Genomic DNA, 16470 nt, shown 5'->3' with positions numbered 1-16470 from the left:
AGCAAGATCCTGGGCCAAGCACAATACCAGGATCATGAACACCTGCTCACATGTCTGTGCATTGCTTCTTAATTGATTTAAAAGGGCGAGAAAGCTTATTTTCTCCTTTAATGTGGAATGGCCTTCACAACTTTCCATTTTTTAAATTTAAATTTTTTAAACCAGAGTTCTAGTTCCAGCTGGATATTCTAGGGTCAGGTTGTTAAAAGGTTTTATAGAAATGAGTGTTCTTAATTGATTTCTGGAAGCGCCCACTGAACTTTTTAGTGCCCAGGAAATGGTCAAATCTGATTAAAAGGTGATAGCAGAAATCTTTTCCAGACAGGTGATTTATTTTACTCTTGGACTAGTGCATGCCCGCTCTTATTTTGCCCGCTCTTATTTCAGACCTTGCTGAACTAGCATTTAACTGTGTATATTTTTATATAAGCTTCATCTAGTGTATCAGTTTGGACTCCAACAGTAAACAAATGGCATACTTAAGTTAGGATAATTAGAAAAGGATTATTTACAAAGAGTGTGTAAGGTGTAGTGGGCCACAAAAAAGAACAGTACAAGAACCTGAGGCTAGCAGCAATAAACTGTTACTATTCCTAGGCCGAAGGGACAAGATGTAAGGGACCTAGGAGAATCAGACAAAGAAGACCTTCTCAGTATGCTGACCGCAGTCTTTTCTTACACTCTGATTCCCTGCTGGGTTCCCCTAATGAAACCCAACTAGTTAAGCCGGAGGGAATGGGAGTCCATTGCTGTAGTCCACAGGGCGAGACTCTCTGGGTACAGAGCGAGGTGGAGAGTGGATCTGGAGAAGCACATCAAATATATCTGGCACACACAGGAAGTATGGGGTTAAAATTAAATTCACTCCCTGATGTGCTTTGCAAATGATGTTCCAAAGATAATGTTGTCCTTCAGGTATACTGACACTGCTTTTTTACTCTCTACCTTCTCTATTCAGCGTGGAAAGGTAGCAGAGTTCTTGAGCTCATAAGTTATCCTCTTGAGTTGATTTAGTTAAGTGGTGATAAAGATAGTTTTCACCTTTCTCAGACCACCTACATCTGATAATATACCTTCTATTTGCTAACACAGGGATGGGCTCCCTGCAGAAAAGGAAATAAGGAAGAAAAGGAAGAGGAGGGGAGAGGAGTGATAAAGCATTTGTAGTGGCTGATCCCAGCCCTGGCTAAGCTGTCCTGCCTCAGCATGATGGCCAACTGGGACTTTCTTCCTGAGCTTACCTTCTCTGGGGCTTTAAGTGTGGAAATTACAGCTTTTTGCTCAAATGACTGCAGCTTACTGAGGGTCCTGAGGACTGGCAGACAGTCAAACCTGGGATCTAGGTAAAGAGCAGCACAGGATGATGGTGAGGAGCTCAGATTCTGAAGCCAGACTGCCTGAGTTAACATTCTGTCTTTACTCCTCAGCTTCCATGACCTTGGGAAAGTACTTAACTTCTGTTCTCCAGTTTCTACATCTGTAAAATGGGAATGATAATTGTAACCACCTCCAGAATTCTTAGGAGTCAATGAGTTATTATTGGTGAAGTTCTTAGAAAGAGCCCAGCACATAGAAAGCACTATATAAATGTTTGTTAAATAAAACTTGAAGTAGTTCTGCCTGTTGAGGATCTTTTCTCAGGTTCTGCCCACCCAGGGAATCTTGCTGTTTTACGTTCAGTCTGTCGACGCACACCTGATTGACTATTCAGAGTTATGGATGTGTGTAGTTTCTAGGAAGGAATGGTCAAAGCTGACACACAGAAGAAAAGGCCCTTTTCTGAATCTGGAAGCCAAGCAATGCCTTGTCCCTGGGGAACAGGAAAGGAGTAGGTCCCAGGAATCTCTCCTGATGTGACCAATGTCTACTTCTGTGGTTGGAGATTCCTGAGAATGTTGCCAGTCTAAGTTGGGGAGGGTTATTCTGACCTGCCCATTGGTAAGGTTCAATTTTCCCTTTTGGGGCATTTCTGGGTTACTATCTAATGTCCTCTGTTTGAATAACTCCTCGTTCATTAAGAGAAGATTCTTCCTTGGGTCAGGTAATAAGTTCTGGAATCAATACGAATGAAATGGAATAACTTTTGTGTCTTAATTTTTGGGTTCTCATCAGGAGGAGCCTACAACCTTTCACCAGGGCAAGAAGTTTCTACAGAACACATGCCAGCTTGTTCAAGAAGATCCTGCTGGGTCTGCTGTGTTTGGGTGAGGTGTGGGGAATTCCTTGAAATGAGAGACAATCATTTTAGGACTGTGACCTTGTGTTTGGATTTTCTAGATGGGATGCAACTTTATTCACAAACTGATCTAAGTGGCTATTTGATGTATAGATCTTAACATTTCTAGGTAAACTATATTTATTAGATTGCACTACTAAGAATAAGTAAAATCTGAGAATAAACCATTTTTCAAAACTGTTTGATACACTTAAATAATTCAGAGAATCTGGGCTTTTCTCTGTTTTAGTGTCTTGACTTGATGCCAGCATGGTTCTTGTAGTCTTTACAAGGGAAACCTGTAATAAACATTACTTATTTACTGGTTTTCTAGTAATATGAGTAATACAAAATATTTTTTAAAATGGCAAACCTCTATTTAAAATATACTTTCAGTGATATATGGGACATTGATGTCAGTATTAGAGGTAGCTGGTATAATGAGAACAAAAATTACATTTGGGAGGTCAGTCAAGGAGCTATGGGGACTGTATGGCCATACAGTGAGTCCTCACTTAACACTGTCAATAGGTTCTGTCACTTTAAGTGGAACGATGTATAATGAACCAGTCTTACCAGAGGCTGATTGACATAAACAAGAGTTAAGTTCCTATGACATCTCATCAAGGTTATGATGAAAGACATCATTCGAGGACCTGCTATACTTCCTAGTAGTATCCTTGTTTATGTGGTTTTGCTCAAGAGGAAAGGTTAAAATGCCTAGGATTAAAAAGTTTTAGAAAAGATGACTTTGGAGTGTCTAATGGTGGGTACTGATCAAATCTACTCCAAGGGACATAAAAAGGATACCAGGGTAAACTCAAGGGAGCTCATTAAAGGCAAGTGAAAACATGTAGTATTCAAACTAAGTTGGACTCTCCTTGGGTATCCTTAAGAAGAAAACAGCCATGCATCCTAGCCTTGAGAACTGCAGCTCAGTCTGGGGCTGGGTGGCAACATCGCTGGAGGGTTTTTCTTGGTTTAAGTCCCAGACATTCATGACCAGAGCTTCATCTGCCTCTGGGGAGTTCTGACTTGCTGATCCTTATTCTGCACCTTCTCCTCTTAGCTTATGCGGCCTACTTCCTGGCAGCCTGCATCTTGGATTTTCATAGGGCACTGGCCTTGTTTGTCCTCACCTGTTTGGTACTCTTGGAGCTGGCTCACCGCTTTCTGAAAAGGTTCTATGTTGGAAAATTAACAAGATGTCTGAAGCCCTTTAAAAACTCTTGCCTGAAACTTTGGATGAAATGGTGAGTTAAGAGAAGCATCTCAATATCCCAAAACTTGTCCCAAACCCCAGTCTGCTTCCCCTTTTCTCCTGTGACAGCTCCTGAGCTGCATCTCAGCCCCTCAACTATGCTTTTCAGAATCAGTGCTCAGAGAGCAGGTAGCAACAGGCCTCTGACTGAACTGAAGTCCTGTTCCTTATAGCCAGGTGTATCAACACTGCTAGGGGGCAGGAAGGGTTAAGTTTCAAAGAAGAGTTTCATTCTGTTTATTGTCAGGGTTTGTGACAGAAATAAGAAAAACTATACTCTTCTGCAATGGAGTAATCAAAACAAAGAGGCCCACAGCTGCATTAAGCTATCAACTTGGTTTGGCGGTCATATGTGTCTCCCTTAGTTCCCTGATACTTTTTGTTTTGTTCTTTTCTTCCAGTTACCCAGGCTTTCCGCACCCACTGGTGCCTTTTATAATTCCTTAGAGTTTAACCAGCAGACTTACTGTTCAGTGAATATTGAACTGGATTCTACAGTAGCCACAGCTCATCTAACTAACTATATAGCATGAACATGCTCATTGATCACAGGCTTGGGGGGACAAAATAACTTTCAGACTCTATAGAGGTCCTCTTTTCTGCTTATTCTCCAATGGACATGCAGAAAATAGGTGATAAGAATGTTTGCAACAGCAATAGTTTGGAGAAACACAACCAGACTACAACCTAAATGTAGGATTATTGATTTATTTGACACGAAAGAGACAAAGTTAAAATGACACTATTCGTTAACAGGATAGATTCTAGAAGTCAGATTTTATTAACGTTAAGTGAGAAGAGGTCACAGTAAGAACAGCCCCAAAACTCAACGCTGACCTGTAATGCATTTTGTTGTCATTGTTCCTGAGGCATCTCAATGGACTGTGCTCTTTTTGTTTTTCTTTTTTTTTCCCCCTCAAATTATGTGAGAAAGTTTATTTTGAAAGTTAGGAGGTAGTAGACGTGAGCCAGCTGGGCTGCATAGGCTCAGGAAATGTTACAGAGGCAGAAGAAGGGTCCTTGGAGCTCAGGAGAGAGAAAGGCAAAGGTAAGGCTCCCGGAGGGAAGAGGAGGGGGACCGGAAAGGTGCTGGTGTTCCCCCTAGAGGGAGAGAGCACCTGTTTTCTTTTCATACGTGCTCTCCCCTCTAATTTTTTTCCCTTTGAACTGAAATGACCCCAACACTCAGACATCAGGAAACTAGTGTGCATATCAATCAAGCATGCTTGGTATATCAAGAAACCATAAGACCATAAGGGTTGATTCGTGGCTTAGCCAGTGGTGGGATTCAAATAATTTAAAAAACCAGTTCTCTGCCCTAATGGCCATTTTAAGTATAAAAAATGATATGCTGAAAGGTAGATTATTATTTCATGAATTTAATATTTAAATAAGAACAATAAAAGAGGTACACAAAACTAGATTTATAAGAGTTTTAAAATATTAGTGAAAAAATATTAAATAATACCCGACAAAAAACAATAAAACTGTTAGGATGTTTTCTTTTCCATATTGCTTTTTGATTAGCATCCTCACTTGCAATTTTCTTCACTTTTATCCTGTATCATCAGCTGTGTTCTTTATCTGTTGTGCAAATGAAAATTAAAAAGGAGTAAGGAGGCCTGACCTGTGGTGGCACAGTGGATAAAGTGTCAACCTGGAATGCTGAGGTCGCCGGTTTGAAACCCTGGGCTTGCCTGGTCAAGGCACATATGGGAAGCAACTATTATGAGTTGATGCTTCCTGTTTCTCTCTCTCTCTCTCTTCCTCTCTCCCTTTTATCTAAAAATCAATCAATAAAAAAATTTTTAAATTAAAAAAAAGAGTAAGGAATGTAAATTTGTGATTTTCACATTGGGCGGCTACCCAGCTACCCATCTTAGAGATAACCTCGATTACAAGTGCCATTTTAACAACTGGTTTGCTGAACTCAACAAAATTAGATATCAGTTCTGCTGAACCAGTGCGAACCAGCTGAATCCCACCACCGGGCTTAGCCGGTACTCTTGCCCTTGGAGTGGCTGGGAATTTGGTGAAGATTCATGTGGGAAGACCATGCATAATTTTTCTCCTTTTAAAAATATTGTGGTTATTCATTAGAACAAGCTTAAAGAACAAGTCTTTATGTCACATCTTTTTGATATGGAAGTTTGAGGAAAGGAAATCAGATGATTTGTGTCCTTTGTTGGACTCTTTCGACTTCATTCTATGAGTACTGTGTAAGAATTGGAGAGAGAGCTGCTAGGAAACTACCAGATGAATGATTCTCAAGATATGTCTCTGTGTTGAATTTATTGAGTTATTTCACTTACTCTTGGGGTGAACTTCTATTTTTTAAAGGTAAGGTTAATTTTTTGTTATCTTTCATTGAGTTGATGACATGGTATTGGCATTCCCTCTTCAGGGTGTTCGTTGGAGTCTCCTTGGTTGGCCTTATCCTGTGGCTGGTTCTAGACACAGCACAAAGGCCAGAGCAGCTGGTGTCCTTTGCAGGAATCTGCATGTTCATCCTCATCCTCTTTGCCTGCTCCAAACACCACAGTGCAGTGAGTTTGGGGTATGCAGGGTGGGCCAAGGGCCATACAAAGTGAAATATTGATCACAAAAGCATAGAACTAAGTTCTTTTAAAAAAAAGTTTTTAAATTAAATTTATTGGGGTGAAATTGGTTAATAAAATTATATAGGTTTCAGGTGTACGGTTCTATAATACATTATCTGTATTTTGTATTGCGTGTTCACCACCCCAAACCAAGTCTCCTTCCATCACCATTTATCCCCCCCTTTACTCTCTTCTACCTCCCCATACCCCTCTTTCCCTCTGATAATCTCCACATGTTGTCTGTGTCTATGAGTTTTTTGTTTTGTTTTGTTTTTTGCTTAATCCCTTTTATCTTTTTCACCCAGCCCCCCCCACCCCCATCTCCTCTGACAGTTTGTTCTCTGTATCTATGAGTATGTTTCTAATTTGTTTGTTAGTTTATTTTGTTCATTAGATTCCACATATAAGTGAAATCATATGGTACTTGTCTTTCTCTGACTGGCTTATTTCACTTAGCATAATACTCTCCAGGTCCATTCATGGTGTTGCAGAAGGTAGTATTTTCTTCTTTTTTATGGCTGTGTAGTATTACATTACGTAAATGTATCACAGCTTTTTTATCCATTTATCTACTGGAGGGCACTCAGGCTTCTTCCAAATCTTGGCTATCTATATATATAAAAATGTAAATGTTCGTTTGTTCAAAATCTTAAATCTCTGAAAGTTCTTCACCGATTGCTTTGAAATTTTGACAAAACATTGCATTCAAATACACACGTGTTTTTATATACATATGAATGTACGTGTGTTTTTATATACCTACTATTATATAGATGTCACATCTGTGACAGGTAAAAACATGCTTTTTTGAAAAACAGCACCATCTGTTGGACGTAAAAGCAACACACGCTATACTAAATATTTTACGATTATGTGTTGTGTGTTCTAGAGTCAGCAAGCCAGACAATCTCTATATCTGTACAGAGAATGGAACAACAAAAAATTTTGTATACCCACAAGCATTGTGAAATTAAACATATTAGAAACGTGTGCTTTCTCTTTTCTTTTCTTTCCATTTAACCAGACTGAGCCACAGCAATGCGTGGCCGGGTACAGCTAGTTGTAAATAATGCTGTGATGAACTAGGGGTACATATATTCTTTAGAATTAGTGTTTTGGGTTTTTTCAAATATATTCCCAGAAGTGGAATCACTAGATCATAAGGCAGTTCCATTTTTTATTTTTTGAAGTAATTCCATGCAGCTTTCTACAGTGGCTGCACCAATCTGCATGCACCACCAACAGTATATGAGGGTTCCCTTTTCTCTCCATCCTCTCCAACACTTGTTTGTTCATTTATTAATGAGAGCCTTTTTGACAGGTGTGAGGTGATATCTCATTGTGGTTTTAGCTTGCATTTCTCTGATGATTAGTGACATATTTTCTTATGTCTATTAGTTGTCTGTATATCTTCTTTGGAGAAGTGTCTATGCAGGTCTTTTGCCCATTTCTTAATTGAACTGTTTATTTGGTGTTGTTTTATAAGTTACTTATTAAGGCTATTAAGCCCTTATCAGATGTGGTGGCAAATATGTTCTCCCATTCAGTTGGTTGTCTTTTTATTTTGTTGATGGTTTCCTTTGCTGTGCAAAAACTTCTTAGTTTGATGTAGTCCCATTTGTTTATTTTTTTTTTGTTTCCCTTGCTTGAGAAGATATGTCATAAAAAATATTACTACAAGAAATGTCTGAGATTTTACTGCCTATGTTTTCTTCTAGGATTGGTATGGTTTCAAGTCTTAAATCCATTTTGAATTCATTCTTGTGTATGATGTAAGAAGTTGGTCCAGTTTCATTTTTTTTGCATGTATCTGCCCAATTTTCCCTGCACCATTTTCTGAATAGACTATGTATATTCCATTGTATGTTCTTGCCTCTTTTGTCAAATATTAACTGATTATAAAGGTGTTAGTTTATTTCTGAGCTCTCTATTCTGTTCCATTAATCTATATCTCTTTTTATACCAGTACCATGCTGTTTTGAATACTATGACCTTGTATTATAGTTTGGTATCAGGTATTGTGATACCTCCAACTTTGTTGTTCTTTCTTAATATTGCTGAGAGTATATGGGGTCTTTTTGGTTCCATATAATTTTTTTTTGAGAAAGAGAGAGAGAGAGGAAGGGAGAGAGATGAGAAGCATCAACTTGTAGTTGCATCACTTTAGTTGTTCATTGATTGCTTCTCATATGTGCCTTGACCAGGGGGCTCAAGTTGAGCCAGTGACACCTTGCTCAAGCCTGTGACCTTGGGCTCAAGCCAATGACCTTGGGATCTGGTGTCTGCATGCCAAGCTGGTGATCCCATGCTCAAGCTGGCAACCTCAGGGTTTCAAACCTGAAACCTGAGCCTCCTAGGTCAACACTCCACTGCACCAACACTGGTCAGAAAATTCCATATAAATTTTTAAATATTTGTGCTATACCTGTGAAATATTTCATTGGTATTTTAATAAGCATTGCACTGAATCTGTAGATTGGTTTGGGTAGTATAGACATTTTAATGATGTTAATTCTTCCTATCCATGAATACAGTATATGCTTCTACTTATTTCTTCAATTTCATTCTTCATTGTCTTATAATTTTCTGAGCACAAGTCTTTTATATCCTTGGTTAAATTTATTCTTAAGTATTTTCTTTTTTAAAGATTTTATTTATTGATTTTAGAGAAAGAAAGATGATGGGTGAAAAGCAGGAAGCATTAATCCATAGTTGTTGCTTCTGGTATGTGTTTTGACTGGACAAGCCTGGGGTTTTGAACTGGCGACTTCAGAATTCCAGGTCAACACTTTATCCACAGCACCATCACAGGTCAGGCTAAGTGTTTTAGTCTTTTTGAAGTGGTTGTGAATGGGGTTGCTTTGTTAGTTTCCCTTTCTGATAGCTCATTATTGGTATATAAAAAAGTAACTGATTTCTGGATATTTATTTTGTATCTTGCTACTTTACTGAATTCATTGATCAGTTCTAGTGGTTTTTTTGGTGAATTATATAGGGTTCTCGATCTATAGAATTATGTCACCTGCAAATAATGACAGCTTTACTTATTCCTTTCCAATTTGGATGCCTTTTAGTCTTCTTCTTGTCAGGTTGCTGTGGTTAGGACTTCCAGCACTATGTTGAAGAGGAGTGGTGAAGGCAGACATCACTGTCTTGCTCCTGATCTTAAGGGGAAACACTTATAGTTGTTGCTCATTTACTATGATGTTGACTGTGGGAGGACTAAGTTCTTTACAGTCTCTGGAGTTTGCTTTATTGATGATTTTGCTCCTAAGAGAAATTTTAAAGTTTTCAGAGGCTCTAGATCACTTATTTTCAAATGGTAGATATAATCTATTAATGAGCCTTGATATCAAATTTGTGGATCTAGGCCGATGTTAAAGAAAGAACAAAAGGAAAAAAAGGAAAAAGAGAAAATAAAACATAGTAAAGAAGCAGCTTGCATTGCACATAGTAATATTAATGTATTGGTTTCTGATGCTTCTGTTTGTATTTATGTATGTATACATGTCTGTCATCTAACCTGTAAGCACAGTTTTAAAAAATATATGGACATATGTCGCCTTTTTAATATATTATTGCTGTTTCCTCTGTTCACTACTCCACCCTACCCCAGATTTCCTGTTAACATCTTAGATTAGTTTCACCCAGAGTACATTTAGCCATGTTTAAAACCCCAACCAGATAATGGACAAGTATGGTTTAGAACTCACATTGGAAAAATGTTCTTATTGGTCCCAGGTGTCCTGGAGGGCAGTGCTTTGGGGCCTGGGTCTTCAGTTTGTCTTTGGGATCTTGATCATCAGAACTGATCCTGGATTTAATGCATTTCAATGGCTGGGAAACCAGGTTCAGGTATGAGAAACTGAAGGTGAGGGCTCTGCTCTTTTAGAATCTTAGAAAAAGGAGATTTGGGGGAAATATGCAGAGATTGGACTATGTCTTGTTAATGATGGTGGTGGGGAATCTGGTGGGAAAGGAAAGAGCATACTATTAGGGGAAAGCTAATCATGTAAATAAAGAGAACTGAACCGCTCAGTGTTCTGTCATTCAGTGAGTGGCTTGTGTATATACAATCTGCCCCCATGTTGTCTAAAGGAGAGTAACTTTCAGTAATGGCAGTAGGACCTACTCATGCGTGAGGCTGATTGAGTATTTCTCTGTGTCCTACCTGGCTTCACTCTTGTTCACTCTCTCTCTCTTTTCTTTCAGATTTTCCTGAACTACACTGTAGCTGGCTCCAGCTTTGTCTTTGGGGATATGCTGATCAAGAGTGCCTTTGCTTTTCAGGTCATGTCTGTGTTTTAGGCAAGAATGAGGGTCAGTGTGGGGAGAGGTGTTAAGCAGAGGATGAAAATGTATGTCCAAGAGATATATATACCATATATATATATATATATATATATATATATATATATGGCTAATCTATATACCAATTTGACCCTAAGAAGAGGATTTGATCCCATCTGTAGAAGGAACAGCACCAATCTCTTGCCCATTGATTATTACCATACTGAAGTTGCAATAAAATAGGAGTAAGGGAGAAAGGCTCAGAAAACATCTTCTTGTGGCTTAGTACTAATGGGATAATAGATATGTGATATATTTATAATTTATTCCTAAACTAGCTTATTTTTTAAATATCCACTGTATCAGCTGCTCTTGGAAAGCTGAGAACTTAATTTAGAGGCCTGAAACACAGTCAATTTATGGCATACGTGAGCACATTCTTACGGTAGTCCCCCATTACCTGCAAGGGATACATACATTCCAAGACCGCCAGTGGAAGCCTGAAACTTCAGATAGTACCAAATTCTATATATCCCACTTTTTTTCTCTATACATATATACCTTTGATAAAGTTTAATTTATAAATTAGGCAATTTCACAGATAGAAGATTTGTTCTTATCATACATATTAATGACCTCAGCATATGATTTTTTTCTTTTCTTATTAAGTTAATAATGTCCACTTTTTCTCTTAAAGGAAGCACTTTATGGATTCTCTTTGGCATATCCAGATTTCCAGCATCACTAGTCTTGTGCTTTGGGGTCCTAAGTAAAATAAGGGTTACTCAAACACATGCACTTAGATACTAACAGTTGACCTGATAACTTAGCCAGCTACTAAGTGACTAATGGGAAGGTAGATAATGTATAACAAGTATTGTATATAGTAGACAAGGGGATGATTCATGTCTGAGGCTGGACAGAGCAAGATAGCACAAAGCATCATCATGCTACTCATAGTGGTGCACAATTTAAAACCGATGAATTGTATACCTTACATATTTTCTGACCAGTTAACTGTGGTTAGCAGAAACCAGAGAAAGTGAAACTATGGATAAGGGAGGACTATTATAATATCTCATTAGTTGCATGTCATTCTCATTACAGGCCTTACCAATCATCATTTTCTTTGGATGCGTGATGTCCATTCTCTACTACCTGGGCCTTGTGCAGTGGGTAGTTCAGAAGGTGAGTCATTCTCCCACCCCATTCAGGAGGTGCTTTCATCTTATAATCTGTGAAGAAGCATGAAAGTGACATTTACTTTGAAAAAATGCTCATATGTCTAGATGTTAAAACTAATATAAAAAGGCAAACTCTCAAGCATGCCTGATATTGGATGGTGAGGCCCAGGCTATAAGTAGGCTGAGGGGCAGAGCAGGAAGAGAAAATGGACTAGATTTCCATTTCACACTGAGTTATAATCTACGAGTTCTGGAAGTCAAGAGTCCTGAGTTCAGGTCCAGGCTCTGTCTGTAACTTGCTTTGTGGCCTTGAGCTCATCACTCCACTTCTCTCAGCCTTAGTTTCCTTACCAGTAGAATGGATGAGGGAGGAGGGGGATTTGCTGGGTACTCTCCAAGATTCCTGCTGATGTTAACTGTTTAAGTCAGTGATTTCCAACTGGTATGCCACAGGAATTTTTTAAACATGCAATACCTGACTGTTTAGTCAGGGACACTGACCTCTGTTCCCTTATATTGTCAAATAAAAAAAAAAATGGCAACAGCCAACACAACAATAGCCATCTGGTCTGAATGAATCAAAATTATACTCATTGTTTTTCAGATCTGCAAAAAATATATATCTTTTGGTGTGCTGCAGAATCTTAGTAATTAGTTTATGAGTGTCATGAAGTTGCAAATTGCTGGCTTAGGTCTTTGTTTGCCTTTAGATCGCCTGGTTTTTGCAAGTCACCATGGGCACCACTGCCACAGAGACCCTGGCTGTGGCAGGTAATATCTTTGTGGGTATGGTAAGTACCCTTCTGATTCTTTTTTCTGGGGAAAAATAATGTGGCAGAAAACAGGTTGAAAGAAGTATTTTTTCCTGAGAAGTCAAATAAATGAACTGTATGGGCAGCCAATTGCTGGTAAAAGAAAACTCAGAAGTTCAGAGGAAACTCAGCTCATTGCTTTTACCTTTCATGTGTGATAATACTTACTGGGCACACTAGTTTGGACATCTTTAACCATGGATCCAACTTCTGACATAGAAATTTAGGGAAATATGAAGGTTATTCACTCTATGGCTGTGGTTTCTCCGTGTGAGCCTTGTTTTCCAGGATCTCTAAGGAGGCAATAGCTTGCCTTGCTCAATGCTGACACCAAGGCTCTTCCCCATAATACACTGTTTAATACATTCATATGGAATAGGTGCTCGATATATGCTATTGACTGATGAACTCAATTTCAGGGACAGTGGCTTGTCAAATTGACAAGAAATCAGTATTGAGGTCTTTCTCTTTTAAGGGCCTATGTTTGTTAACTGTTTTTTTTTTTTCAGTTTTTTTTTTTAATTAAATTTAATGCAGTGACATTGATAAATCAGGGTACATATGTTGAGAGAAAATATCTCTAGATTATTTTGACATTTGATTGTGCTGTATACCCCTCCCCCAAAGTTAAATTGTCTTCTGTCATCTTCTATCTGGTTTTCTTTGTGCCCCTCCCCTCCCCTAACCTCTCTCTCCTTCTTCACCCCCTCCCCCCTCCCCCAACCTCCCGCCCCTGTTGCCATCACATTCTTGTTCATGTCTCTGAGTCTCATTTTTATGTCCCTTCTATGTATGGATTCATCTTAGTTTTTTTTTTTTTTTTTCTGATTTACTTATTTCACTCCGTATAATGTTGTCAAGGTCCATCCATGTTATTGTAAATGATCCGATGTCATCATTTCTTATGGCTGAGTAGTATTCCATAGTATATATGTACCAAAGCTTTTTAATCCACTCGTCCTCTGACGGACACTTGGGCTGTTTCCAGATCTTCGCTATTGTGAACAATGCTGCCACAAACATGTGGGTGCATTTCTCCTTTTCGAGCCGTTCTATGGTGTCCTTGGGGTATATTCCTAAAAGTGGGATAGCTGGGTCAAAAGGCAGTACGATTTTCAGATTTTTGAGGAATCTCCATACTGTTTTCCACAGTGGCTGCACCAGTCTGCATTCCCACCAGCAGTGCAGGAGGGTTCCCTTTTCTCCACATCCTCGCCAGCACTTATTCTGTGTTGTTTTGTTGATAAGCGCCATTCTGACTGGTGTGAGGTGATATCTCATTGTGGTTTTAATTTGCATTTCTCTAATGATTAGTGATGTTGAGCATTTTTTCATATGCCTATTGGCCATCTGTATGTCCTCTTTGGAGAAGTGTCTATTCGTCTCTTTTGCCCATTTTTGGATTGGGTTGTTTGTCTTCCTGGTGTTGAGTTTTACAAGTTCTTTATAAATTTTGGTTATTAACCCCTTATCAGACGTATTGTCAAATATATTCTCCCATTGTGTAGTTTGTCTTTTTATTCTGTTCTTGTTGTCTTTAGCTGTGCAAAAGCTTTTTAGTTTGATATAGTCCCATTTGTTTATCCTGTCTTTTATTTCACTTCCCCGTGGAGATAAATCAGCAAATATATTGCTCTGAGAGATGTCGGAGAGCTTACTGCCTATGTTTTCTTCTAAGATGCTTATGGTTTCACGGCCTACATTTAAGTCTTTTATCCATTTTGAGTTTATTTTTGTGAGTGGTGTAAGCTGGTGATCTAGTTTCATTTTTTTGCAGGTAGCTGTCCAATTTTCCCAACACCATTTGTTAAAGAGGCTGTCTTTACTCCATTGTATTTCCTTACCTCCTTTGTCAAATATCAGTTGTCCATAGAACTGTGGGTTTATTTCTGGGTTCTCTGTTCTGTTCCATTGATCTATATGCCTGTTCTTATGCCAGTACCAGGCTATTTTGAGTACAACGGCCTTGTAGTATAACTTGATATCAGGAAGTGTGATACCTCCCACTTTATTCTTCTTTTTTAAGATTGCTGAGGCTATTCGTGTCCTCTTTTGGTTCCATATAAATTTTTGGAATATGTGTTCTATATCTTTGAAGTATGTCATTGGTATTTTAATTGGTATTGCATTGAATTTATAGATTGCTTTGGGTAATATAGACATTTTAATGATGTTTATTCTTCCTAACCATGAGCACGGTATATGCTTCCACTTGTTTGTATCTTCCTTGATTTCTTTTATCAATGCTTTGTAATTTTCCGAGTACAAGTCTTTAGTCTCCTTGGTTAAGTTTACTCCTAGGTACTTTATTTTTTTTGTTGTAATTGTGAAGGGGATTGTTTCCTTAATTTCTCTTTCTGACTGTTCATTGTTGGTGTATAAAAATGCCTCTGATTTCTGAGTATTGATTTTATATCCTGCCACTTTGCTGAATTTATTTATCAGGTCCAGTAGTTTTTTGACTGAGACTTTAGGGTTTTCTATATACAATATCATATCATCTGCAAATAATGATAGTTTTACTTCTTCTTTTCCAACTTGAATGCCTTTTATTTCTTCTTCTTGTCTGATTGCTGTGGCTAGGACTTCCAGGACTATGTTAAATAAGAGTGGTGAAAGGGGGCACCCCTGCCTTGTTCCTGATCTTAAGGGTATTGCTTTTAATTTTTGCCCATTGAGTATGATGTTGGCTGTGGGTTTCTCATAGATGGCTTTTATCATGTTGAGGTATGTTCCCTGTATTCCCACTTTGCTGAGAGTTTTGATCATGAATGGGTGCTGGATTTTATCAAATGCTTTTTCTGCATCTATTGAAATTATCATATGGTTTTTCTCCTTCTTTTTGTTTATGTGATGAATCACATTGATTGATTTACGAATATTGTACCAGCCTTGCCTCCCCAGAATAAATCCCACTTGATCATGGTGTATGATTTTTTCCATATATTGTTGGATCCGGTTTGCTAATATTTTGTTGAGGATTTTAGCATCTATATTCATCAGAGATATTGGCCTATAATTTTCTTTCTTTGTGTTGTCTTTGCCTGGTTTTGGAATCAGAATTATGCTCGCCTCATAAAAGGAGCTTGGAAGTCTTCCTTCCTCTTGAATTTTTTGAAATAGTTTGAGAAGGATAGGAGTTAGTTCTTCTTTGAATATTTGGTAGAATTCCGTTGTGAAGCCGTCGGGCCCCGGACTTTTCTTTGTTGGGAGTTTTTTGATAACTGTTTCGATCTCATTTGGTGTAATCGGTCTGTTTAGGTTTTCTGATTCTTCCATATTGATTTTTGGAAGATTGTATGTTTCAAGGAATTTGTCCATTTCATCTAGGTTGTCTAGCATTTTGGCATACAGTTCTTCATAGTATTTTCTTACAATATTTTGTATTTCTGTTGTGTCAGTTGTTATTTCTCCTCTCTCATTTCTAATTTTATTTATTTGAGTCCTCTCTCTCTTTTTCTTGGTGAGTCTACTTAAAGGTTCATCAATCTTGTTTACCTTTTCAAAGAACCAGCTCCTAGTTTCATTGATCCTCCATATTGTTTCTTTAGCCTCTATGTCATTTATTTCTGCTCTGATCTTTATTATTTCCTTCCTTCTACTACATTTGGGCTTTACTTGCTGTTCTTTTTCTAATTCTTTTAGATGCAGGGTTAAGTTGTTTATTTGAGCTTTTTCTAGCTTCTGAAAGTGTGCCTGTAGTGCTATGAACTTCCCTCTCAGCACTGCTTTCGCTGTGTCCCATAAATTTTGAGTTGTTGTATGCTCATTGTCATTCGTTTCTAGGAATTTTTTTATTTCTTTTTTGATCTCATTCTTAATCCATTCATTATTTGGCACCCTGCTATTTAGTTTCCATGTGTTTGAGAATTTCTGAGCTTTTCTGCTGTGATTCATTTCTAGTTTCATGCCGTTGTGATCGGAGAAGGTGCTTGATATGATTTCAGTCTTCTTAAATTTGTTGAGACCACTTTTGTGCCCTAACATGTGGTCTATCCTAGAGAATGTACCATGAGCGCTTGAAAAGAATGTATATTCTGCTGCTTTAGGATGAAAGGATCTGAAGATATCTATTAAATCGAGTTGATCTATTGTTTCCAACAAGTCT

At 38.2% G+C, this 16470-nt stretch overlaps 1 protein-coding gene across 2 annotated transcripts in view; it reads left to right on the top strand.

Moving 5' to 3' along the window:
* Positions 1-16470, top strand: part of SLC28A2 (solute carrier family 28 member 2) — a 51800-nt gene that overhangs the window by 9580 nt on the left and 25750 nt on the right. For both annotated transcript variants that reach the window (XR_010731308.1, XM_066276895.1), the window contains exons 4-10: positions 2113-2204; positions 3285-3468; positions 5881-6022; positions 9818-9931; positions 10289-10366; positions 11474-11554; positions 12261-12341. Coding sequence is in view for 1 of the 2 variants with exons in the window: in XM_066276895.1 (XP_066132992.1) it covers positions 2113-2204; positions 3285-3468; positions 5881-6022; positions 9818-9931; positions 10289-10366; positions 11474-11554; positions 12261-12341 (772 nt within the window). In the remaining variant the exon portion in view is untranslated. The remainder of the gene's footprint in view (positions 1-2112; positions 2205-3284; positions 3469-5880; positions 6023-9817; positions 9932-10288; positions 10367-11473; positions 11555-12260; positions 12342-16470) is intronic.

Source organism: Saccopteryx bilineata, chromosome 4 (genome assembly GCF_036850765.1).
Source record: "Saccopteryx bilineata isolate mSacBil1 chromosome 4, mSacBil1_pri_phased_curated, whole genome shotgun sequence".
Lineage (NCBI taxonomy): Eukaryota > Metazoa > Chordata > Mammalia > Chiroptera > Emballonuridae > Saccopteryx > Saccopteryx bilineata.
Note: the sequence above shows the minus strand (reverse complement) of the source record. Positions and strands in the feature narration are given on the sequence as shown.